This window comes from Scyliorhinus canicula, chromosome 5 (genome assembly GCF_902713615.1).
Source record: "Scyliorhinus canicula chromosome 5, sScyCan1.1, whole genome shotgun sequence".
In the NCBI taxonomy this organism is placed as follows: Eukaryota; Metazoa; Chordata; class Chondrichthyes; order Carcharhiniformes; family Scyliorhinidae; genus Scyliorhinus; species Scyliorhinus canicula.
Window position 1 is genome coordinate 29,008,257 of NC_052150.1, and position 26,934 is coordinate 29,035,190.

At 47.8% G+C, this 26,934-nt stretch overlaps 1 protein-coding gene across 1 annotated transcript in view; it reads right to left on the bottom strand.

Annotated features, from left to right (window-relative positions):
- Window positions 1–26,934, bottom strand: part of znrf2b (zinc and ring finger 2b) — a 237,116-nt gene that overhangs the window by 29,893 nt on the left and 180,289 nt on the right. Inside the window, exon 3 of the mRNA XM_038796844.1 lies at window positions 417–522. Coding sequence (XP_038652772.1) covers window positions 417–522 — 106 coding nt within the window. The remainder of the gene's footprint in view (window positions 1–416; window positions 523–26,934) is intronic.

The window sequence follows — 26,934 nt, forward strand, 5'->3', positions numbered from 1 at the left end:
TGTTTGACTGGGAGCTTGGAGGCAGGAGGTCCAGTGTGATATGCCTGTGAAATTTATCATCGATCGTTCTGGGAATGGAAGAACAAAGACAATGGGAAACAACTCTTTAAGAGAACTGCCAGTTTGAACAATCTTGGGCACAGTCTTTTGTGAGCAATTGGTATTCGCGAATTTGGTAATTGCAAATTTAACCATTTGCACAGTGGTGTCTTGAAATGACAGGCTCAAAATGTTCCATCTCGAAATGCACTGGTTATATTCAGAGGTTATCATTACTGCACCGTGGTTGATTGTGGCATTACAGTATTGAGAGCATTCGCAGGATTTCTATCAGAAGTCCCCTCCTGGGATGCAAGAACACTTGACACTCCAAGGCACACACTGCAGCCCTAATTTCAGCTCCTCAGCCCACTTACCCTTTATGATAGATGCATAGACAAGGCAAGCGTGCGATGGTATCTCCCTGCTGCAGTTCTTCAAGGCATATTGCACATTCTCCAGTATCTTTACTCAGCACATCCTCTGCAGCAAAAACAAAACATAATTGGCATTATTGCAAGGAATTAGGCCATTGGTCATTAATGGGTTAATACGGATCCAGGTTTCTAGCAGCAGAGCCCCAAGCGCATGTGTGTAAGGAGAAGGCCCTGTTAATACAGAATTGCACAATCAGGATTAACTGCCCCTTAAGTAGATAAGGAACAGATTCTCATTAATACAATCTAATGCTCCTATGTATTACAAAATTGTATTGAATTAACTTGTTGAACGACCCCTGCATTCAGGGGTAACATCTTTCTGCCTTAGGTGCACTATCAGAATGCATATATTTGTGTGTCTATGTGTGTGCAGATGTGCAAGTCCCACTCCAGAACTTGAGCATAAAAATCAAGGCTTACACAGTGTAGTTTTGAGGGAGTGCTGCACGGTTGGAGACCGTTTGGATGAGACACTGAACTGAGGCCCCTGTTGCCTGATCAGGTGGTTGGAAAAGATGCAATTGCACTATTTCCAGGAAGAGCAAGGGACATTCCCTGGTGCCCTGATCAATATTTATTCCTCAACCAACATCATAAAGACAGATTCTTTGATCATTACCGCATTGCGGCTTGTGGGAGTTTGTGATGCACAAACTGGATATTGCATTTCCTACATTACAACAGGGCAGGATTCTCCCATCCCATCCACGTCGCTTTTGGTAGTGGGGGAGGGGGGGGGGGGAATGGAGAATCAGAAAGGAGCCAAAACGTTGGCAAGCTGCCAGCGTGAAATCAGGTTGCATTTCTCCCAGTGGCGGGTCAGTTTTCCCGGACTAGTGGCATCAACACCATTTGCATTTATTTGCAACTCACGAATGTTAATTAAAAAAGCTGCTCACTGACAGACATCCTGTCAGGCCTCCTGATCTTGCACCAGACCAGCAAGAAATTACTTCAGTCTAAAACTCGATTGCTAAAGAGTGGTGTGCACAAGTGGTCCTCAGTTCTCCAGAATTTTGGGTGAGCGCAAAAACTTTCTGCTATCGTTCTGCGCTGCCCCGATAATTCCAAAAGGTATACTTGGGTCTGCAGAATACATTCTCTTCCTTGCATGTCAGAATGGCCCTTGGTTTAAAGGGATCTGGCGGCTGACATGCAGGCTGCACTTCCTTTATACTTGCTGGGCTCGTGTCAATATCGCCACTGGGAGAGTGCACTTCCAAAGTGGGAACTGGGATCAGGTTGGAGGGAGGTGATTACATCGGGTCAGCACTGGGGGTGAATATGAGGTTCTTGGGTGGGGCAGACCGGTTTGTGCCCTCCATCTCCCTTCCCAGTTGGTCTTCATGGACAGCACCGTGCTGCTGGACCCAAGGATCCCCCTGCATACCGTCGGGGATCAGGACTGCAACTGGAGTTGTGTTGGTTCATTAGTGAGAGAGATGATGTGGGTATAGAAATCAGGGAAAAGGACTGTGATAAAATTAAAGCAATTAACATAGACAGAGAGGAGATTCCAAGTGGTCTGACAGGTTTAAAAGCCGATAGATCCCCAGGGCCAGATGAAATGTATCCCAGGGCTGTTGAGTACGGCACGGGAGGAAATAATAGGGGCATTGGCAATAATTTTCAATTCCTCTCTGGCCACAGGAGAGGTGCCAGATGACTGGAGGTACCATTATTCAAGAAGGGAGGAAGGGATAAACCAAGAAACTACAGGCTGTAGTTGGCTGTAGTTAACCTCAGTGCTGGGGAAGCTATTGGAAGCAATTCTGAGAGACAGAGGGCGGGATTAATCAAGAACAGTCAGTACGGTTTTGTTAGGGGGTAGATGGTGGCGTAGTGGTGTTGTCACTGGACTGGTGATCCAGTGACCCAGGGTAATACACTGGAGATGAGGTTAGAATCACGCCACCACAGATGGAGGAAATTTAATCCAATAAATATCTGGAATTTAAAGTTTAATAATGATCATTGATTGCCTTAAAATACCCAGCTGGTTCACTAATGTCCTTTCGGGAAGGAAATCTGTCATTCTTACCTGGTCTGGCCTACATGTGACTCCAAATCCACAGCAATATGGTTGACTCCTAAATGCCCTCTGAAATGGCCTCGCGAGCCACTCAGCTGAATCAAAACTGCTATGAGGTCAATAAAAAGGAAAGAAACCGGACAGACCAGCCAGCACTGAAAAGGCCAATGGCAAGCCCAGCCCTGTCGATCCTGCAAAGCCCTCCTTACTAACATCTGGGGACTCGTGGCAACATTGGGAGAGCTGTCTCACAGACTAGCCAAACAACAGTCTGACATAGTCATACTGAGAGAAACATACCTTACAGATAATGTCCCAGACACCACTATCACCATCCCAATGGCAGGACAGACCCAGCAGAAATGGCAGCAGAGGTACACAGTCAGGAGGGAGTTGCCTTGGGAATCCTCAACATCAACTCCTGGACCCTATGAAGTCTCAAAGCTTCAGGTCCAACATGGACAAGGAAACCTCCTGCTGATTACCATGAATCAGTACTCCTCCATACTGAACACCACTTGGAGGAAGCACTAAGATGTGGCAAGGTTACAGAATGTACTCTGGGTGGGGGGCTTCAATGTCCACTACCCAGCTGGCCAGGTCCTAAAGGCCATAGCTTCTAGACTGTGCCTGTGACAGGTGGTGAGGAAACCAACAAGAGGGAAAAATGTACCAGTCCTCATCCTCACCAACCTGCCTGCTGAAAATGCATCTGTCCATGAGTGTAATGGTAGGAGTGACTACCGCACAGTCCTTGTGAGACAAAGTCCCATCTTCTCATTGAGGATACCATCCATTGTGTTGTGCGACGCTACCACTGTGCTAAATGGGATAGATTAAGAACAGATCTAGCAACTGAAGACTGGGCATCCATGAGGGGCTGTGGGCTATCAGCAGCAGCAGAATTGTATTCAACCACACTCTGTAACCTCATGGCTCGGCATATCCCCCACTCTATCATTACCACCAAGCCAGGGGATCAACCCTGATTCAATGAAGATGTGTCAACCTGGCGAAGCAACACAAGACTACTTGCATGCCAAACAACATACGCAGCAAGTGATAGACAGAGCTAAGCAATCCCACAATCAACAGATCAAATCTAAGCTCTACAGTCCTGCCACATCCATATGCACCTACGATGACAAGACATACAAGGTTATGGGTCAAGTGCTGGAAAATGGGATCAGAATAGTGAGGTGTTTTTTTTACCGGTGCAGACAAAGGTCTGAAGTTCAACAGTGGATAGTGCAAGGTGAGTGCTGGGGAGGGGGTGGGCATGGATGGAGTGCAAGGTGAGGACTCGGGTTGGGTTGAGGGCTCACACTGGCAGGGAGAGGGGCAAGGAGGTGGATGATGAAGCCCAAAAGGAGGGAAGCTGGATCCCGACAAGGTTACATGAATAGCTCACAGATAAAGGGGTCAAAGAGATACCACATTGTTCATTGGCAGGGGTTACAGATGTGGTTGGAAGAGGTCCAAGTAGGGCATGGACGCCCCACAGATGATGGGCTCGGAGTAGGGAGGGGGGAGGGGGGGGGGGGGGGGGGATAATTCAATCACGGAATATACTTTGTCTTGAGGCTGCTAGCTTTTTCCCTCTGGATTGCTGACAACCTGTAGAGTCTGGTGTAGACAGGTGGGCTGGAGAGAGTGATACGGGTGTGCTGGATTGGTATTTCAACCAGGTGCCGGAACCTTCAATCTTGCGATTCTCTCGGCAGGCAGACAAATCCGCTGCCGGCCCGCCAGGTAGCGCCTGTGCATAATTCGCGAGGTTCCTAGAGCAGCATCTGGCACAGGATCCCACCATTCTAGCCAATGGCAATGGCACTGTCAGAGCTACCCGCACTTAATCTCAAAATGGGAGAATTCCAACCTACATTTTTAAAAAAAAGATACTTCTTTGGCTGTGATGTCCTTTGAGATATCCAGTGGTCACGATAAACATTATATAAATGTAAATCTTTCTGTTTTTAATTCTGGATTGATACCTGCAGACACCCATGAGGAAAGATCAGTTTAGGGATAACATTTTGCTCCGTCGGGATTTGTGTGGGCGCATGGGACTCCGAGGGTGAGAAGAGTGTTCCTGGAATGGGGCAGGAATAGGGGGGTGCTGGCATTGCCCAACCTCTGTGGGTATTATTGGGCTGCCAACGCAGCGATGGTGCGTAAGTGAGTAATGGACAGGGAAGGGGCAGCATGGAAGAGGATGGAGGTGGCGTCCTGTGTGGGCACGAGCCTGGAGGAGCTGGTAACGGCGCCGTTGCCGCTCCCTCCAACGAGGTATACCACAAGCCCGGTGGTGGTGGCTACCCTTAAAATTTGGGGGCAATGGAAACGGCATAGGGGAGAAGTGGGGGGCTCGATGGAGGCTCCGATACAGGGGAACCATCGGTTTGTCCCAGGGAGCATTGATGGTGGAATTCTGGGCTGGCACAGGGTAGGGGTTAGGAGTTTGAGGGACCTGTTTGTGGAGGGGAGGTTCGCGAGCTTGGGGGAATTAGAGGGGAAGTTTGGGCTCCCCCCAGGGAACATGTTTAGGTACATGCAGGTTAGGGCGTTTGCCAGGTGGCAGGTGGAGGGGTTCCCCTTGCTGCCCCCACGTGGGGTACGGGACTGGGTGCTCTCGGGGGTGTGGGTTGGAGGAGGGAGGATTTCGGACATACACCGGATAATGCAGGAGGTAGACGAGGCCTCGGTGGAGGAGCTGAAGGGTAAATGGGAAGAGGAGCAGGGTGAGGAGATTGAGGAGGGGACGTGGGTGATGCCCTGGAAAGAGTGAATTCCTCCTCTTCCTGTGCGAGGCTTAGCCTCATACAGTTCAAGGTGCTGCATAGGGCCGACATGACTGGGACGAGGATGAGTAGGTTTTTCGGGGGCGAAGACAGGTGTGCTATGTGCTCGGGGAGCCCAGCGAACCACGCCCATATGTTTTGGGCGTGCCCAGCGCTGGGGACGTTTTGGGAGGGGGTAGCAAGGACGGTGTCGAGGGTGGTGGGACCCAGGGTCAAGCCAGGCTGGAGACTCGCAATTTTTGGGGTTGCAGTGGAGCCGGACTGCAGGAGGCGAAAGAAGCCGGTGTTCTGGCCTTTGCGTCCCTAGTAGCCCAGCGGAGGATCTTGCTTCAATGAAAGGATGCGAGGCCCCCAAGCGTGGAGGCCTGGATCAATGATATGGCGGGGTTCATTAAATTGGAGAAGGTGAAATTTTCCCTGAGGGGATCAGTACAAGGGTTCTTTAGGCGGTGGCAGCCTTTCCTGGACTTCCTGGCGGAACGGTAGGGAAATAGGCCGGCAGCAGCAGCAACCCGGGGGGGGGGGGGGGGGGCGGTTTCGTTCGGTGGGAGGGAGAACTGTGTACATGGGTTTGTGGGATGTGGCGGGTGTTATCTCTTTCCCTTTTGTTGTTTGTTTTTTTTTTCTTTTGTTTGCAATTGCTTTTGTAGTTGAGTGGGTGTTGTTCTTGGGTTTTTAACCATGGTTGTTTTGTTAATATTGTTTTGTTGTTTATATTTTATGAAAATCTTAATACAAATTATTTTTTTTTTAAAACATTTTGCTCCCTCCGTGTATTTACTGGTACAGCAAGAGTTAACTCTCTGTGAGCAGACCCGCCTGTGTCACTCTTCTGTTGACCCATGTAAGTCACAATGCTATTGTGCGTCTATCCAAGAGCTCTCAGGAAGCAGCCACTACAGCAATGAACAGGCTGGGGAGCATTTACTTAAAAAACTTGCTGAACGACTCGATAAAATGGCGCCAGTAGAGGGGGCTGCCTCTCTCAGTTTTGTGCGAGGGGAGCTCAGGTCATATTCAGCAGCTCGTCTTTCAAAGCCACGGTGAAAGCAACCCAAACGAGACCAATGTATTCAGGGAGTCACTGATACTCAGCATTAAACCTGCCAGGTATCTGCAATAGGACGTGACTGACGAGTCAGCCACAAGAAAACCAGAATGTTGGACTCAGAATCACGATACAGAAGGAACACAACACAACAAAGGGGAAGGTTTAAAGAATTATTTTTACTGTTATTTTTCCATTGATAATGAGCTGTTCCAACCACAATTTGTATTTGCATAGTACCGATTAAATCGCACAATACCCTAAAGACCTGCACAGTTAGCACCATCAGACAAAATTTGACATTCAACCATCTAAGGGGATATTCCGACTTTGACCAAAGATAAAGAGGAATGTATTAAAGAGCGCTTGAAAAGAACAAAGAGAGGCAGAGGGGACGAGATGTGTGTCAATTGTACGATTATATAATGAGGAGACGGTGGTGTACTGGCAATGTCACTAGATTAGTAATACAGAGACCCAGGTTAATGCTCTGGGCACACGGGTTCAACTCCCACCATGGTAGCTGGTGCAATTTACATTCAGCTCATAAATCTGGAATGAAGTCTCAGCATTGATGATTGCGAAACTATCATCCATTGTTGTTTAAAATTATATTTTACCCTGTTCTGGCCTACATGTGACTTCAGTCTGGTTGATTCTGCGCTGCCCTCTGAAATGGTCCAGAAAGTCACTAAATTCAAGGGCAATTAGGTTCGGGCAACACATTGTGTCACTGACACCCACATCCCATGATGGAACAAAGAAATAAATTAGGGCCAGTGAGGGAATTCTAGGGCACCATTTAACAGAAATATTTCTTAGTGTCATTTTGGGCCCAATTAGCGAGGTGTTCCTCGACAGCCACGTTGGTGAGGTCGCGGCCCATATTTAACGGCACTTAGTGCCAAAAATGAGCCTGCACTAGCTTCTCGCCAGTACTGGCTGTCTCGCCATCTAATTCGCCGTACTTGCACCCAGCTGCTCACTGCTAATAAGACAGGGCTGCTTTTAAAAGCTTTTCACCATTCACTCCCGGTCAACGCAGAAGCATGGCAGCACGCCGGCCTGCTCCTCGTTTTGGCGATGATGACCTGGCCAGGCTTCTCGATGCTGTGAATGAGAGGCGGGGCATCCTATTCCCCTGAGGGGATCAGATGGTCAGCAGCAGGATCACTATTGGCATCTGGGAGGCAGTGTCATGGCTGTCAGTGCAGGCAGGATGATATGGAGGACAACCGTCCATCATCACTGGAACCTACAACCTCCATCGAGCTGCAAGGGTTAAGTTACCACCTCTCTCCTGGCATCAGCTCTGCCTGTCACCCCTCATTCCCAACCTCTCCCCCCACAAATCACAAGCTGGCACCTGGCACACTCCCCACCTTCGATCTTCGTGATTGTTCCTCAGAGCCCCCTGGCATCCACCAGTACAGCCCCTTCATGTCCAGCTGCGGTGCCTACACATGCCACCCTTAATAGATCACCCTTGACCCATCAAGCATGCCGATCACAATGCCCTCCCTTGGTACCCGCAGGAGAAGATAGTCCATAATAAGGGGGAAAGGGCCAACTGGGGTGGGGGCAGTGGGGGAGTTACTTGGATCCGTGCAGTTTTCAGGCTTCAAAGTTTGCTTGAAATGCTGTGTACTAATTATCTTTTGAGACACATGTCACGTTTACCTTTGTGGTACACTTGAGAGTTGAGAATATTTTATTTATTAAATGGTAAACGGTAGCAAAGTGCCAGGTATCTTAGAAAAAATTGCCCTTCTTTCTGACTACTGAAAAGGAAGGAAACAGCAACAGCAGTCTCCAGGCATCAGCAGCCACCAGCAGGAGCAAGCGGCAAACACAACCTGCAGCTTTGACAAGACTAATTTGTCATTTGCAATAGCCTTCAGCTGTGAAGCTAGAGGCCGCTCACAGTCAAAGGGAGTGAAATTGACTTTCAGCATTGAAGTCACAGCAAAGCTCTGCGATGGAGGTGTTTGGTCAGACAGACAGGCAGCAGCTGTAGTTTCCCTGTTATGGATCTCCACAATATTTAAAGACGGCTTGAAGGCCCAACAGACGCAAAGCCCCTCACCTCCCTGGCTCATCAGGACACCCGCCCTGGAGTGCTTCAGCCCCCCCCCCGACCAAACCAACCCCCCCCCCCCCCCCCCACCACCGAACACTGCGGCAGCAGTTCCAGTGCCCTTGACTTGCATGTCGTTAAAAGGAAATGGATATTCGCCTCCTCCGTTCCCCTCAGCAGCCATTGCGCCAGCTTCAGGTATTTGAAAAGGAGTACTAAATGACGCTCGCGTGACTTCCCGCTCGGGAGTCGGCTAATTCTCAGGAGACTGCTGCATTTGGCTTCAAAGTCGCGAATGAGATTGACATGAATGCAAATGAGGGTTAATGATATGCTCGTCATTTTTAAGCGTGTTCCGGAACTTGTCATCGAGAGCGGGCGGGAGAAATATCAAACTGAGTCGTGTCCGGCGCAAATCGCAATTTTGGCCCTTCCCGGTATTTACTGTTGCACGTTTTACTTGAGTGTATTACGCGTTTATTGGAGTGTATTAACACGCGTCCGTTTAAAGGCCGTGTGCTTAACACTACTACAGCTCTTTGAATGTATTTTCAGCTCGGAGTCGCCAGGTGCCGTATTTACAAGTATTTCAAGGTCAGGTTCAAAGTAATAAAACTATACACCGATTAGTAAGTTCAAACGATTAATATTTATTATACAAATATAATAAATACGCATGCATACGCTAAAGACTAATACTTATTTCTACTATTTAAACGACTAAATACTTATCTAAGTAGGAACCAGCAAGGTCAGGGGACAAGGCCTTTGTTCCTTTCTGGGCTGCACCTTCTGTTCGTTACTAGTCGATTAATGTATAGGCAATGCTGGGTTCACGTAGCGAGCGTCGTTTTGGCACTTACTGAACGATGGCTGGGTGCTCAACGGCTGGTGATGGGAGACAGGATCAACGGCTGGAGTCAGAGTCAGGATCAACGGCTGGAGTCAGAGTCAGGATACAACAGCAGATCTGGGCCGGAGTCAGAGCAGCAGTCCAAGCCGGAGCACAAAAACAGACAGCGAGGCCGGAGCAAAACAGACAGAACCATGTGCGGGGTCTACCTTTATAGGTCCCCCAATGTCCGTGCCTCTTCGGGGCGGGCCTCTACCTGCCATGTATCGATTGGGTCATTTCCTAATCGATATCTTACAAATCCCCCAATCTGAGGGTCTCTTCTCGATGGGTGGGGCGGTCTCTAGGGTCTTTTGTGATGGATACTTCTGGTGCCGTTTCGTCTGGGCGTCCACTCAAAGTATCCATTCAAACTCAAATGTTGCTATTGTGTGGGCCCAGATCTGGATCGCCTCATTACTATGCAAAGCATTTTGCTATTTACACCTTTGGTTGAGATCTTGCACCTGGCCATAAACTGGTTTCGATATGTGCAGAATGCTAATTAGCCTTTGCAAACTGCTTGTCCTGGTTAAGACTGTTTTCTCCCTACAGTCTTAGCAGTTCTCCATTTTGTTAGCCCAGTGTCCATCTTAGGTGGCTACATTACCTGGAGCGCCCCGATCCACACCTGGCGCAACGCGGTGGTTAAATCACGCCCCTAGAGTTAAAGGCCAAAACTAAAGGCTTGGCCATGATCGGTGGTGTGAAGGATGTGGGGGATGCACAAGAAGCCAGGATGGGAAGAAGTGGAGAGTTCCTTGAGGATTGTAGGAGATTAGATCATAGGAGGGGGTGAAGCTATGGAGTGATTTGATAGTGAGGGTGGACATTTTGAATTCGAGGCGTTGCTGGGCCAGGAGCTGTTGAAGATTACGGACGATGAGAGAATGATGCTTTGAGCGAGTGAGAATATAGTCAGCTGAATCTCATAATCACAGGAGTAAACTTTACGGAAGGATTTTGTTTTGGTGATTTTCTATTGGGAATGAACGATCACAGTTTGGGAGGCCCAATTTCAGGCCCTTATTATTAAGGCCAGGTTTCTTTGCTCGACTCGAGACGTCATGCTTTGGCCTTGGTTCTCTGCCAAGTAGCTCGTGTAGAATGGTGCGGCCAGTCCCCACCAGCTGGAGTTGGAGTAGGTATTGACCGGGTTTGACCTGCTTCACCAGCTGAGCTGCCGGATTGGGTCAGAAGCGGTTTAGTGAGGTGGTGAGATCATCCAAATCCCCGGCAGGACAGATCAACAAAATGAAACAATCGTTGCACTGTTCACTTATTTCATGTGCATCACAGGCAGACGTTTAGGTTATAGTAACTGCCCAACTCCTTACTCTACATCTCTCTGCACACAAATCGGCCCATCTTAGTCATGGATCCAAACTAACATGAATCAGGAGATCCAGTCGTAAATTCTGCTGCTGAGGATTTCAGTATGGCCAGCGACGACTAAGCGTGGTTATATACATTTCTTCCCATTACATCGAATCTTCAAACCACCGCCAGCTCATTGATGAAATGTCATGTGGTGTTTGTGTGCCCTTTTAGCTCTTCCAGGTCTTTTATCTTTAAAGGCTCTCACTTTAATCTAAGTGACTTTGAAAAGCCTTTTGAATTAAAAGGGAGGTTCAAGGACGCAGTCTGTACAACAATCGCATATCCCTCGTACACCACCATCACTGGAACCTACAACCCAATCGCAGAAGGACTCAGTCCCAGAGAAGGTCTATCGATTACAGTGTATCTTTGCAACACAACAAGACTTATTCCAGCAATAAGGAGGCCATTCTGCCCCTTGATTCTGTACTCCATCAGTCAGTTAGACCATGGTTGATCGGAGAATCAATGCCATTTTCCAACCTCTGATTCATAGCCTTCATAGCGATTAACAAAAATTCACCATTTATAATAATAATCTTTATTGTCACAAGTAGGCTTACATTAACACCGCAATGAAGTTACTGTGAAAAGCCCCTAGTCGCACACTGTATTGTGTGTGTATGTGTCCATATGGGTAGGATTTTCCCACCGTTCCACCAGCAGGACTTTCCGGCCCCACCGACAACAAGCCCCCACCGTGGGTTCCCCAGCAGTGGAGAGTGCAAACAACGGGAAACCCCGTTGACAGTGGCGGGACTGGAAGGTCTCGCTGTCGACCAGTAAGGGGCTCCCCCGCCGCCAAACATGCTGTGGGGAGGGAGCAGAAAATCCCAAACCATGTGTCTGTATGTGCTGAATATAATCAGATACGTGTGTGTATATGCATATATTTATTGCCTAAGTGTCTATGTCTATATTCCTGTACATGTATGTGCATGTATTTCATATACACATTTATATGCGTGTGTAGGTATTTAAAATGTGTGTTTGTGGTCATTTACAGGGGCTGGTTCAGCACACTGGGCTAAATCGCTGGCTTTTAAAGCAGATCAAGGCAGGCCAGCAGCACGGTTCAATTCCCGTACCAGCCTCCCCGAACAGGTGCCGGAATGTGGCGACTAGGGGCTTTTCACAGTAACTTAGAACATAGAACATTACAGCGCAGTACGGGCCCTTCGGCCCTTCATTGAAGCCTACTCGTGACAATAAGCGATTTTAATTTTCATTTCATTTAAGGAAATTTTCCATAATCCGTCACTAAATCAATGATTCAGATGACACCACGGAATAGGATTTTGGGACCAGTTACACAGGCTGATATTATTCCTTTACTTCCATAATTTCAGGGTACTGGCATGGATTGTAATACTTGCACTACAGAGCCCAATGTGATCGTAACAGCAATGAATGGAGTGAGGGTGGGGGCTGCGGGGTGAAACCTTGGACCATTCTCATGTAATAACACTCACAGGGCCCACGGGGATACCCTAATTGATCTTCCCACGGGACTGGTGGAATACGACCGAGTGGGCGGAGGGCAGCCCAGCTGGGACTTGTTACCGGGCTATGAAAAAGCCGGCCTGGTCAGGGACCGGCATTTTAGTAGTCCCGGTTGGGGCTTATTGTGTGTACGTCGCCGTAGTGGCCGTTTTCTATGACTACAATAAACTCGCACTTATTCACCTGTGAAGGCCTTCTGGGTCTTCACTCTCAGGTTACTGCAGATACTGACTGCTGTCTGGGGCAGCACGGTAGCACAAGTGGATAGCACTGTGGCTTCACAACGCCAGGGTCCCAGGTTCGATACCCCACTGGGTCACTGTCTGCGGAGTCTGCATGTTCTCCCCGTGTCTGCATGGGTTTCCTCCGGGTGCTCCGGTTTCCTCCCACAGTCCAAAGAGGTACAGGTTAGGTGGATTGGCCATGAAAAATTGCCCTTAGTGTCCAAAAAGGTTAGGAGGGGTTATTGGGTTACAGGGACAGGGTGGAAGTGAGGCCTTAAATGGGTTGGCGCAGACTTGATGGGCCAAATGACCTCCTTCTGCACTGTATGTTCTATGTATACAAGATTTCTTAGCTTCAAGCATCTCCCAACTGTTTCATTGAGCGTAATAGCCCAGGTCAGACATTAGGAGACATGTTGCCAAGGCACTGACTGGGACATGTCCCGCTGTATGGGACAATTAAACACGAATTGGTGGAGCATCATGAGAATGGATACCTCAAGCGACCAATGGCAATCCTGTGTGGGTGGGGCAGTGGGAGGTCATGAGATGAAACTTCCAGGGATACACCCAACCTAAGTGGGACTGAAGTGCTGTCAAGGCATTGCTCACTTAGGTTAAAGCCTTGGCATCGTGAGAGTGCAGGGGCATCTTACACAAAGTCATCCTAATCCACTGACATGCTTCAGTTTGGGAATTTACAACACACACCGGAATTCAAAAGAGGAACTGGGCCAAGAACATTCACTTTGAAAGCTCCCCATTTCTGCTTTGCCTTAAGTAGAATGGAGTGGGACGATTAAGAAAAGTAGCAAATGTCAAACACTCTCTCTTCTCCCTTTCAGCTCATTTCCTGTAAGCTTTGCAAAAAATTAATAAAAGAGGAAGCAGCCTGGTGAAAGGAAAATGCACTCGGCTTAAATATAGACAACCGTAGCTTGAAAGGGGCAGTCAAGAGTGGAGGAGTCGGGTTTATCTTCTCATTGAAAAGACTGCCAAAATGAAACGAGATCAGAAAATAAAAACGTGAGAAAAGGCCATTCAGCCCAGTACCCCATTCCTTCCACAGTCGAGAGCGGACTGCCCAGTCGCGGCCGCTTCCTTCTCAACCAGCTTGTGCCTGGTCTGTTTATATCAGCTGCCCGTGCCGAGCTTCCCGAAAACAGTGTTCAGGCCCAGGCTGAAAACAACACCAAAGTGTGCTGCTCAAAGCCATGACGGAGCTGGCTGAAGTAGTGGTCACAGTGCAAATTGATTTTGGAATTGCTTACATTAATAGCACGGGTCTGTTCCCTGGCTGCCTTTGAACTAACCACTGCATTATTGATGCTACAATTACGTGTTGTGATATGGGAGCTACACAAGGAACCTCAAAAACACCAAGATGAGAACAAAAATTAATCTTGTGATACAAATTTCAAACTGGATTGTCAAATTTATCCTGTTGAATGCAGGCATTTGGGATCTCAAAAATTCATGTTTCTTGTGATTTTGAATTCTCTTGAAGATTTGTTTTTGACAAAAGAAGCAATTTTTGCCCTTTACTCCGTTCATGTTCTCCCCCACCCTCCACCTTATCTCATCCTCCAAAAGATAAAGTCAACCTCCGTTGGCCATTTTGTTTCAGTTGGTAGTTCTCTTGTCTCTGAGTCAGAAGGTTATGGGTCCAAGTGCCCACCCTGGGTCACATAGTCCAGGCTGACTCTACACTGCAGTAAAGTGAGGGCGTACTGTTTCTTGGAGCTAGATGAAGAAGGTACAGGCGGAGGCAATGGGATAGTGGTACTGTCACTAAACTAGTAAACCAGAGACCCAGAGTAATGCTCTGGAGACCCAGGTTCAAATCCCACACGGCAAATGGTGAAATTCGAATTCAGTAAAAATCTGGAATTAAGAGCCTAATGATGACCATGAAACGATTGTCATTAAAAAAAACCCATCTGGTTCACTAATGTCTTTATGGAAGGAAATCTGCCATCCTTATTTGGTCTGGCCAACAAGTGACTTAGGGATGGGCAATAAATGCTGGCCCGGTCGGTGATGCCCACATCCCATGAATGAATTATTTAAAAAGGCCATCTTTGCCAAGCGGGTGCGAATAAAAGATTCCAACATGCTATTTCTAAGCAGAGCAGGTGTCCTGATCAATGGCTAACCATCAATCACTGCTGGGCAAACATGTTGGTGCATTGCCACCAAACAGGGGCAACACGGTAGCATAGTGGTTTGCACAATTGCTTCACAGCTCCAGGGTCCAGGTTCGATTCCCGGCTTGGGTCACTGTTGTGCGGAGTCTGCATGTTCTCCTTGTGTGTGCGTGGGTTTCCTCCGGGTGCTCCGGTTTCCTCCCACAGTCCAAAGATATGCAGTTTAGGTGGACTGACCATGCTAAATTGCCCTTAGCGTCCAAAATTGCCCTTAGTGTTGGGTGGGGTTATTGGGTTATGGGGATAGGGTGGGGGTGAGGGCTTGGGTAGGGTGCTCTTTCCAAGAGTCGGTGCAGACTCGATGGGCCGAATGGCCTCCTTCTGCACTGTAAATTCTATGACTGAACCACCTTTCCTTCCTTTCCTGAAAGCACATTATCACAATGAGGTGAATTAAAAGCAAAATCCCCGACAATGTGAGAAACAATACTACAGAGAACTGCTCCAACTTACAAAAGGGGAGAAGTGCCTGAACTGTGGTCATATTACATATTGATCTGGGGAACTCTATTACATTAATAGCGCGGAGCTGTGTTGCCCAACTGGTTTCAAATTAAACAATACGTTATTGATTTTTTAATGCAAATTCACATGGAAGCCGTGTTCGTTTTCAGTAATGTGCAAGAGAAGACTGGAGATTCAATGCCACCTTGAGGCTCCACCACATCTTTCTCTGGCCAATCTGGTTTCGCCGACAGAAAAAAAAATATTCCATTCCTCCGTGCTCTCATTTCAATTGAATCAACATCAAAAAAATGTCCTGCCTTGATAAACACCTATCTGATCCACCCACAGGCCAGCAGGTGGAATCTGGTCACTTGGATCTCACTGCTGTCATTTAAATCCAACACTGCATCATCTCTTTTCATTAAGAAGGCATCCCACTTTTTAGGACAGGCAAATCAAAAATGACCTTAGAAGGAGTCAAATCACATTACGCACTGTCTAACCCTGGTGGTAAAAAGCAAATCACATTCTGTACAACTCTAATCTCTCCCACTGAGATCTGAGTCCAACTCGGTTATGAATTCTATTGTTCTGTGTAATTCCTGTAACACCGTGCGTCAAACAGTAATCCTCCAAACAAGTCTAGCTCTCACCTGAAGAGCACTCAATTCATTCCAATGGTAGGGCAGCACGGTGGCATAGTGGTTAGCAGTGTTGCCTATGGCGCTGAGGACCTGGGTTCGAATCCCGGCCCTGTGTGGAGTTTGCACATTCTCCCCGTGTCTGCGTGGGTTTCGCCCCACAAGCCAAAAAGATGTGCAGGGTAGGTGGATTTGCCACTCTAAATTGCCCCTTAATTGGAAAAAATAATTCGGTACTCTAAATTTTTTTTATTTTTAAATTCACTCCAATGGTGCTTAATCGCAGCAATATCAGGTAAGAGAATTACGTGAAATGCACAGCACAGAGAAAGGCCATTCAGCCCACTGATCTATACAGCCTCATCCTGTACCTTCTTCATCTGACTCCATCAGTCCAGCCATCCATTTTCTTTCTCCCTCATGTACATTTTTAGTAGCCAGTTCCGCGTTGTAATCATTCTCAGTGAAGAATTACCCTGCGGGATTTATTGTCTAATACTGTCTCTAAAAGAAAACATCCTCTCTCAGCCTACCCTATCAAACCCCGACATAAATGCAAAATCCCCTGTGACTATCATAAATGTAAGAACTGCAATGGTTAATGAAACATCTAAATCAACCACTAGAGGGAGCTAGGTTTACAAGTATACAAGACACTAATGCTAAGCCTTGTGGGGAGAGAGGTTGAGGAGAAAGCTAGAGAACTGACTGAAGGAAAGATAGTGTAAGTGAGAGCAGATTATAATTAATGTAATAGTGTAGAGATTAGCCGTAGATGAGTGAAGATTATGGGCGCGATTCTCCGCTGCCCACGACGGGTCGGAGAATAGCGGGAGGGCCTTCCCGACAATTTTCACAGCCTCCCGCTATTCCCCCCCCCCCCCCCTCCAGCCACCCCCCGACACGAATTGCTGCTCACCGTTTTTTACGGCGAACAGCGATTCTCCGCAGGCCGATGGGCCGAATACCGCGGAGTTTACGGGCGTTTTCACGGCCGCGATCACACCTGCTTTTAGTGTTCGTGAAAACGGCCGCAAAGTGCCCGTCCCGGACAACCATGGCACCGATCGCAGGGTGGCATGGGCCTGCGATCGGTTGGCTCCGATCGCGGGCAGCAGGTCCGATACCCGCGCACTATTTGTTCTTCCGCCGCCCCGCAGGATCAGTCCGCGGGGCGGCTGAGGGGCATGACGGCCCGCGCATGCGCGGGTTTGACGCGTCTACGTAATGACGTCATCCGCGCATGTACGGGTTGGAGCTGTCCATCCCGCGCATGCGCGGCTGACGTCATCGTGCGCGTCAGCCGGCGTGACTCTTGGCGGGCGGAGTTAGCGACGTTCGCTAACTCCGCGTCGCCGTGATTTCCCGGGCCCCGATACTAGCCCCGCCCGGGGGGGAGAATCGGGTCCTGGGACGGAGCTCCGAGGCTGGCGTGAAACACGGCCAGTTTCACGACAGCCTTCACGGCACGCCGGATTTGCGGAGAATAGCGCCCTATATGTTTTATTATCAACTGTGAATTAGGGTTAGGGTTAGGGTTAGTGAATTTGAGTAAGTGTTGAATCCAAATAAGTATTGTTAATAAATTTATAGGTTTGTTCAATTTAAAGCTATTTATGGTCTTTGTAAACACTACTCCAACCATCCTAAAATTAGCAACACAAAGAACACCACCGATCCCTTTGCTATTTATCCACCGCACTTATGACCTGGGTTTTCCATCCTCCAATGAGGAGATTGACATCACCACACAGAGCCTGCTCCACAGCCTCACTTAGTGCAAGAGCCAAGTCAGATTGCTAGGATTACAACGGCACGGTATTACATGATGCTGTGTGCTTACTGTCCGCATAAACAAATGTAATCAAATATAGTTCTGGCTGCACACAAACAACAAGGGTTCCTGAAATATCCCAAAATGCTTATTGAAATTTTCAGCTGTAAATTATAACCAGCTGCATTTCCACCGCATGCACCCACCGGCATAAACTTGCCGGCAATTTTGTGACATAAAATGCAGTCGTGTCCTGCCTTACGTCTCCTCTGCAGCGCTGAGATGGAACTCTTTCAAGGATGCTGTGCTCCATATCTCTGGCAAGGCCAGGCTCGGAACACCTGGCAAGAAATGCGGAATAGCACCGGGGTAGAAAGAAAGTCTGAGTGGATTGGCAATGTGATGATGGGGTGCGATTCAATGGGGACAAAAAAAGACTATGTCCGGGTTTTGGACACGTTTAGCGGGGTGTTTCTCTGCGGCTGCAGCACCGGGAAACACGTCGCTATTCAACGGCACTCTGCTGTTTGTTTTGGCCTCGGAGAGTTTCTCTCTGTTGAAGCCGCACGCAAGTCATTTTCTGCTGGAGAGCCAAGCAGCTAAGGCTCCTTGCAGATCGGATGCCACTTTGGGTGGCTATCCCTATCTTCTCCCACCCCTCCACTATTTGGTCCCCCCAACCTAGGCGAGGCCACGAGAACACCCCCTCACCACCACCCTCCTCCTTGTAAGGCTCCCTGGGCCCGATCCATGGCAGTGCCAACCTTGCACCCGGGCACGCTGGGACTGTCATCCCGCCAGCCTGGCAGTGTCCCTGCCAGGATGCCCTGGTGGCATTGCCAGGGTGACAGACTGTCAGTGCCAAGGTGCCTGTGTGCCAAGGGGGAGTGCTAGGGTGCCACCCTGCCCTGTCCCTGACCAATCAGCAGTCTTTAACAGCTTGGGAGACCTCCCCAGGTGCCATTATAACTGGTCCACGTTTTTGGAATCCTGTACCAAACGGCGCCCTGACGAGGTCTCCCAGGCGCGGTGACCCTTCACCTTAAAAAACATAAAGCACAGCACCAACAAAATTCAAATCTGGATTTCCCAGAGGGGGACTGGCACTGCAGCCAGCAACACCCCCCCCTTTTCCTTCAGAATGCATCACTACGGAAAGATGTTCTTAATGCAAACCTCAGAAGGGTTCATCTTTCAAGATCTAATCACAAAAACGAAGAGTTTTAACAGCTTCATGGAAAATGCAGAGAAATATACATTTATTTGCATCTTTTGCATTGAACAAGTTAGGTAGGGCTGGCTCAGTGGTAATTGCTCCCGCATCCGATGCCTGACATTTACAGAATTACTTGCTTCGAGGTTGGCCAAGAAGCCTGTGGTTTAGTTAAGAGCTTGTTGGCAAAGCACCAGCTAGATGTAAACAAGTCAGGGCGGTGCTAAAGGCTGACTGAGGGGGCCCGCCAGAGTTGCGGTGAAGTTACACAAGGCCCTGGCCTGCCTCTAGTTGAATCCTGTTTGTGGTTTCGACAAAACCTATTTCCAAATCCACAGCTGTGTGAATGCAAACAGTTCTCTCCTGGCCAAGAATGCAGCTGCACAAGCTGGTCATGTTGTTCCGTCTTCAGCAGGGTCCAGATGTTCTTCTTGACAGGGCCAAACCACTGGGCAAAATCGGAGTTACTTTGGGGTTGTCTCAGGGCCATCCATTCTGGTCAGATGCCTTCTCTCAAAGGTTTCACCCTCTGATCTCCCACCTCCAACTGCCTCACCTAGTCAAACAATCCTTGTTTTTTCTCCGCCCCCGCCCCCCACCACCACCACCCACCCTACCTCCCCCGTTTCCAATATTCTCGAACTGATAAGCAGCGGTCAAAGAAGATGGGGAAGAAAAGCAAAAACTTATTTTTAACATTTAGATGTTTTTCTATCGGAGCTGCTCACAGTAGTGTTCAGAAAAATAATCTTTAATTCCTGAAGCTTCCAGGAGAACCCTGGAAGGTTGCCAGTCCGATTTTGCAGCGAAGCACGAGTGACTGGAGCAGGAATTTGGAAGTATGTCGAGAGGAGGGGGTTTCCCAGATGATTGGGAGGAGGCAATTCAGCACTGGGGAATGCGAGACATCAGGGAGATCTCACAGGGTGGGGTAAGGGGACTAAGTTGGCAGGACCATGGGCAATGGATGCCCTCAGGTTGTTCAGACCATTTTATTAGCTACATTCAAACCAATCACCAGAGAAAGCAATAACGACTGCAGAAAATGGGGATCACTAGCACCGTAGTGGGGCATAGGTACTTAAGTAGTGATCACAGAACAAGGATCATTCCAATGTACACATGGTGCTTATGTAGTGTGCACCCACCCAGGAGGAAAAAAAACTAAAAATGGAGAAAGAATACCGGCCTGAACTGGTCTTGTATACTTTAAAATGAAATGCCAGTACAAACTGGGAAATAATACTGGCCTGAACTGATTTTTTTCCTATTGGACAGCTGACTTTTTGTTTGCCACCAAATTTTAGCTGTGTCCTCCCAATTTATCACCAGGTAATTGATGACTCGGCAAACAAATGACATTGGTTTGCACTTAACGCTGAGCTTGGGGTGACAGACCTGGCTGAGAACTGATTACATGCTATCAGGCTCGAGGCAGCAGTCCTGTTACCACAGAGGCTGAAATGTTTGCCCACTGCCTGGGTGTGCTTACCTTCAGGTTGGTTAGCACATAAACAGGACCGCAGTATCAACCATGTTCAGGTGAAAACAACAGGCTCTGAAGCAAACACAAAATCAAAGTGTAGAATCATGGAATCCCTCCAGTGCAGAAGGAGACCATTCGGCCCATTGAGTCTGCACCAACCCTTGAAAGAGCACCCCGTCCAGGCCCACTCCCCCGCCCACCCAGTCTTATCCCCCACAACCCAGTGCACATCCCTGGACACTAAGGGGCAGTTTACCATGGCCAATCCACCTAACCTGCATACCTTTGGGTTGTGGGAGGAAATCCGAGCACACGGAGGAAACCCATGCAGACACGGGGTGACTGTGCAAACTCCGCACAGACAGACGCCCGAGGTAGGAATCGAACCCAGGTCTCTGGCGATGTGAGGCATCAGTGCTAACCCCTGTGCCATCGTGCGATACAAAATGGCTGCGCCTACATGGGAATAGACTCCCACAGTCACATGAGAGCAATAACGTCTAATGACCCACAGGACACGGTGACGGTTCTTGACAAAGTATAAAACACTTATAAAAGGCTTGTTTTCATATAACATTTTGCGCAACCTCCTGACATCTCAGAGCACTTTACAACTCATGTCTCTAAAGTGACCCTTGTGCCCAATTGTGACTCAGTGTCACAGCTGGCATCTAAGAGCTTAGACAATGCATTTCAACAGTTTCCAGCCAAGTCCTTTCCCCATTCACTCTGCCAAGTTACTGCTCACAGTCGTTCACTTCGGCAGAACAATGACATCAGCCCTGTCTGTGTCTGAGAGAACGAGATTGCATTTTATGAAGGTCAGATCCTGCTGAGTCACCTCGCTGGAAGACAGCAAAAAAGCAGGTTCATCACAGGTTTGGTCCGGACGCTTTATGTAACACTTTGATCATTTCAGCTCTAAGCAGCCTATTGTACACGCTCCTACCTTAGTATAACTGACTCCTTCCCAGCTTTCTAGTCCCACTCGGAAGATTTGAACCCTTCATGATCCGGGCGCAAGCACTGAGGGAGTGCTGAACTGCCGGGGATGCCATCTTTCAGAGACGACGTCAAACCGAGGCTTCATCTGCCTTCTCAGGTGGGCATACAAGATAGCACATCAAGGGTGTTCTCATTGGTGTCCTGGTTGATATTAACCCGCCAACTAGCATCTAAAACTGATTATCTCTTCATTAATCTCATTGCCGTATGTGGGACCTTGCTCTGCACAGATTGGCCCCAGGTTCTCAACATTATAGCAGTGACTGACTGCACTTCAAAAAAGTTTATTTGGATAGATAGTGCACGCAACATCTTTGCATACAAGTTTCAAGTTCTACCAAAAATGATACGATTGGTTACCACCTCAGGACATTTTGTGTAGTACAATTGAAAGCATTGCCTGCAGCTGGACCAGCTACAGAGGCATGGTAAATGTTAAGTGAGTCAGTCTTTATGTTTTAATCAAGATTCTCTCCATAAGCTCCCCCCCCCCCCCCTCCCCCAACTCCCCTTCCCAGAGCTGCCCTGTGAGACGGTCTGCTCACTCACCACATAACTCCCAAGTGTGTTTGCTTTCCAAAACTTTCCCTGTGTGAGGGCCTTTGACAAAATATCTTCGCCCCTCCCTCTTTCATCATAAAACCTGTTTAATGACCAGAGCTCTCAGTAAAGGGCCATTTTCTTCCCAGTCAACACAAGGTTCCTCTAAAATCACTCGGTTATTTTCCTCGCCAACAGTTTTGCTTTCAAATAAAATTGCCACCGAAAAGCCTGAAAGGGCCTGACTGCAATACTCTCCAAGTAATTGACATTTAAATGTGCCAGGGCATCAGGTTATACTTTAACAATGGTTTTGCAAGTGTAATGAAGGACAACCCAGCATAGAAGCACTGTTTAGAAGCACAAGTACAGCTCATGAATGCTGAAGTGCAGATGCACGCTCTTTAAATTTCTGTGCTCAGCCTGGATTCCTCGTTCTGTATTATATCAAATCCTTCTTTATGTTGTACTTATTAACTTGTTGGTCAACTCGTAGTTCAAGATGCTTAAGCCATTGTAACTCACTTTCGCAGAAAGCAGGCTTGCTAACAAATTGTGGCAATTCATTGCTGCAGCCTTTGAACCTCAAGCACTTTACATAATCAATTTTTTTTTGTGACAGCCTATGAAATAGATTAGGAGAAAGACCTGGGCTGGATTCTCCGCTGTCGGGATTCTCCGTTGCGCCGGCAGCCTGGGGATTTCCCGACGGCATGGGGCTGACCACAATGGGAAACCCCATTGGCTGGCTGGCGAGATGGAGAATCCGCCCCTTGTATTTCTATAGTATCCCAAATCGCTTTGCAACCAATGATGCTCTTTTGAAGCGTAGGGTGCAATTCACTCAAATGGGGACAATGTCCCAAAGCGAGTTCATTTAGCTGCATGTTTCCTGGTGCTCGCAGTGCCATGAAACACAATGGATATTCAACGCGACTCACGTTGTACAGTGGGCCTCAACGAGGAACACGCAGCCACGGCCGCAGAGCCCCGTTTTGTACACTGGGGTCCCCCACTTACTGGAACTCCCCAGTGTAGTGAGAGGCCCCCCGAATCGATCCTCTAACCTCCCCCCCCCAGCTTAAACACACTTTAGGAGGGTCCCCACCCCCCAAACACCGCACAGGGCAGCCCAGCCCAATCGCACGAGAAAAATGCCAGTTTGGCACCTTGGCAGCGCCAACCTGGCAGTGCCCATGCCAGCAGGCAATGCCACCAGGGAAGTGCCCAACTGGCACCCAGGTGGCACTACCAGTGTGCTCAAATGGCACCAGCAGTGCCAGGGCACCACCCTGTCCAAAGGGCATGCAGCTGGTGGCCTCCAATCCACGTTTGTGGGGACCAACGCTCAAAGGTGCTTGGCCAAGATCTCCGAAGCAAAGGGGAGGAATCCCAAAGCCTCAGGTACCTCGGGAATCTGCACATTAGAGTGAGACGGACTGTCTCGCTCTAATATGCAGATTTGCTAAAAAGTGATCCCGCCCATAATGAGCAGATAATCTGTTTTAGGCATAGGTTCAGCTGCGAATATCAGCCAGCACACCAGGGAGAACTCCCCAATTCTCCTTTGATTGGTGCCATGTGATCTTCATGGTCATCTGAGGCTCTGATTCAACAATTTACTCAAAAGGTGGCACGCCTCTGACAGCACAGTGTTCCCTCAGTACTGCACTGGAGTTGGCAGTACTGTTGCCAGCCCTCCAGGGCTGGCCTGGAGTCTTCAGGACACTGTTGTGTGCAACCCTGGAGAAAAATCATCAGGACATTCAAAAAGTTAACTTTCCTTTGAAGCAATGTATTTAAATATTTCTCTTTACCAGATATTAAAATAGTGAAAACGAGAGGGGGAAAGGCTGTTTGGTTGACAATCAAGCATTGTCCCAATGGAGTAATGCCTCTTTTAGCTCTTCAATTGGCATAAGAAGGCAGTGTGTCCCTTGTGTTGGCCGATGAATGGCTGGAACGTTGGGGCAAGTTATGTGGTGAAACCATCAGGAAAAGCAGTTGGCAACCCCATTGTTCAATTTTTTAGAGTGGGGCTTGTAACCAGCAACCTTCTGACTCAGAGTTTGCTACAACTGATTAGTTCCTGTGTATGTATAGTTGTTTTGAAAAAAAAACACCAACAAAGCAACATTTCTTATACAATCCCATTGCATTCGTCACATTGGGACAAAAGCTGTGTGTGTAACTCTTAAGCAGCCAGAAAGTACTTGTGATTTATGGACTAATGTTCACAAACCACAAAACCAAGGTTACCAGAAACTGCTGAAGTGCCACTTACAAACCAGATTTTTCCAGATGGATGCAGATTTTCTACTTCTGGAAATATTTGAAAGGTCAGATAGAACTGCGACATATTGTCCAGTAAACCTCAAGCAGAAGAGTAAGAACAAGACCGATATACAATGTTTGAATGAAATAGCTGTCTTCATTAAAATATTAACTCGATTAGTGGTTCCTGAGTTGGGTTTTTGTACTGTGCACTATTTAGGAATCCAATTTGCCCATCTCCAAGATAATCAAAGGAATTGATAGAGAAAGCGCGTTCCTCTGGTGAAGCTGTTCAGAATAAGGGAGCAGAACCTTAAAGGAGAGGAAGGCTGTTCAAGGGGCGGTGTGCGCGAAGAAACATTTCCTTCACATAACGGGAAATCTGAAACTCTCCCCCTCCAAAAGTGAAGTTTATTGAAAATGTCAAAACTTTGAGATTGCTAGCTTTTTGGTAGGCCGTGAGTATTTTTCAGACGTAAGGAACCAGGACAAGAAGATGGAGTTGAGATGCTATTCAGTCAAGACCTAACCATGCGATGGAACGGGCTGGAAGCATTAAGAGACCTACTCCTGATCCTGTGACGCTGCTTCCAGCTTTGATGTTGTAATATCCATGGTCGAAGCTTGTCTGCTGACAATAGCCATCTTCATTGGCTGCACCAATGCACATTTATCCAGTGTCTCAAACATAAAGAAAATATCTCAGAAGCTTCGCAGGAAAAACCGACACTGAGCCAAAGGAGGAGATATCTGGAGGGAGAAAGCAGCGAGATTTTAAGGAGAGACTTTGTTTAACGGAAGCGGAGTTGGTTGGAGAGGAAGCTCCACAGCATGAGGCCCAAATTGGTGAAGGGACCGTCACGGTGGGGCGAAGGAAGTGGGGCTGTGGCAACCGGAGGTAGGCATAGTGAGATGAAAATCCTGAGGAGGTGGAGGCGGTAGAGTTGAAATAGTTCACAGAGTTAATGAGTGGCATTGCTGTGGGGGAGGCTTAGTGGGTTTGAGCACTAGGGTGATGATACGATGATGGTTAGTATGAGGGACTGTAAGGTGACATGATTGAATCCGATAAGATACAGAATAGTCTTGACAGGGTGGACTTGGAAAAGGCGTTTCCTCTTGCGGGTGAGTCCAGAACTAGGGGCACTGCTTTAAAATTAGGGGTCACCCTTTTAGGGCAGAGATGAGGAGAATTATTTGTTGAAGGTTTGCATGACTTTGGAATCTCTGCCTCAGGTGGCAGTGGAGGTGGGATCATTGAATATTTTTAAGGCAGAAGAAGATGGATCCTTGTTAGGCAAGGGAATCAAAAGTTATCGGGGATAGATGGAAATATGGACTCTGAAATACAAACAGATCAGCCACAATCTTATTGCACGATGGAACAGACTTGAGGGGCCGAATGGCCTACTTCTACTCCTATTTCTTATGTTTGCAGGTCAGTGAGGACAGCATGGTGGGGGATGGGGCGGGGGGGAAGGTTGCGCAGGAGAGTGGCTTTCTGCCGGGGCAAGGTTGTGATGGAGATGGGCGAATAGGGTCCAGTGAAAGACTGGAATAAGGTAGCAGAGCTTTGGATGAGCTGAAGTTTACATACATTGAAGGGTGGGAGGCCAACCAGTGGAGCATCCAGTAGGGTGGGCCGGGGCACAAAGGATTCATTATGGATTGAAAATTACCTACAGTCACAGAAGAGAGTAGATCAGTTTGATTATGCAGTAGATTGTTTAATTGTTTCTCGCCTTGCACCTCAGGATCCCTGACAGCAATATTCACCTGTACTAAGATGTCTGATGTGTGGTTACCTTTACACAGAGCTCACCCAATGAGGCAGATGATGTCCGTGTGATGAAGAACTTGAACCACAATTAATTCTAATTGCCCTCGAAATACTCACTACAGGAAACAACTATTAATTTGCAATTTGACTGTGCACTGCTGATATTAATTTGCTTGGTGTAGTACTGAGCTGTACAGACCAGTATGTTGCTGGTTCAATGCCCAGCCGATGCTGATCATTCTCAGACAATAGCACAGGCAATTGCAACTGGCTTCCACATTCCTGGGCAAGAGAGGCTTTAAAAACTGGTAGGTAGGTGAAAATTATAAATATCTTGGCAAGTCCAGGTTGGTGGCAAGTCAAGACATGAACTTATTTTTGAGAATACATGACTAAATTAAACCAGCTATTCCACCTCCACAAGTCTTTGTGCCTCTACAGGGCTAAATTAACTTAGTAGAATCATAGGTAATTGGTGGCAGAAATTCAGCTCATAGTGTCACTGTGACAAATGTGTACAATGCAAGATTACTTTTAGTTTGGAAGTTGTCATTTTTAAAATGTGGGATGAAGAAAGAACACCTGGGGCAGGTTGCCAGGCCATGGCTAAATAAGGGGAGACCAATGCTATATTAGCGAAGCCATGATGTGAAGTGATTAAAGCTAAACAACAAGGGTCTCTTTAAACATCTCTTGAGGAGACCATCTGTCTGTGCAGGCTCAGAAGAGGATTCAAATTATTCCTGCAATTTGCTCAGATCAAAGAAGTTTGAAGGGAACTGGCAAACAAAGAAAGTTCTTGAAGTATCTTTTCAGAACAAAGAATTAATTTAAAGTTAAAGGCAATGAGAGGGTAAGAGGGTAAGGTTGCTTTGTTTAATATATCTCTGTGGTCTTCACAGTATGCGAAACAGTTAGCCTGGGAACCATCTGCGAGAAGAATGTCTATGTCTGTCCAGAGCTGGGGACAATGAGCAGAGGGAGAGAGACTCTCAGGAACCAAGGATGTTTCGGATTTGGAATCACTGTACAGGAATTGCGAGTGGGGCCCATGCTTGGTATGACAAGTCCAAATACGTGAGGAATTAAAGGCTGCAGGATATGCCTAGTGAAACTGGTGGAAGAGATAAG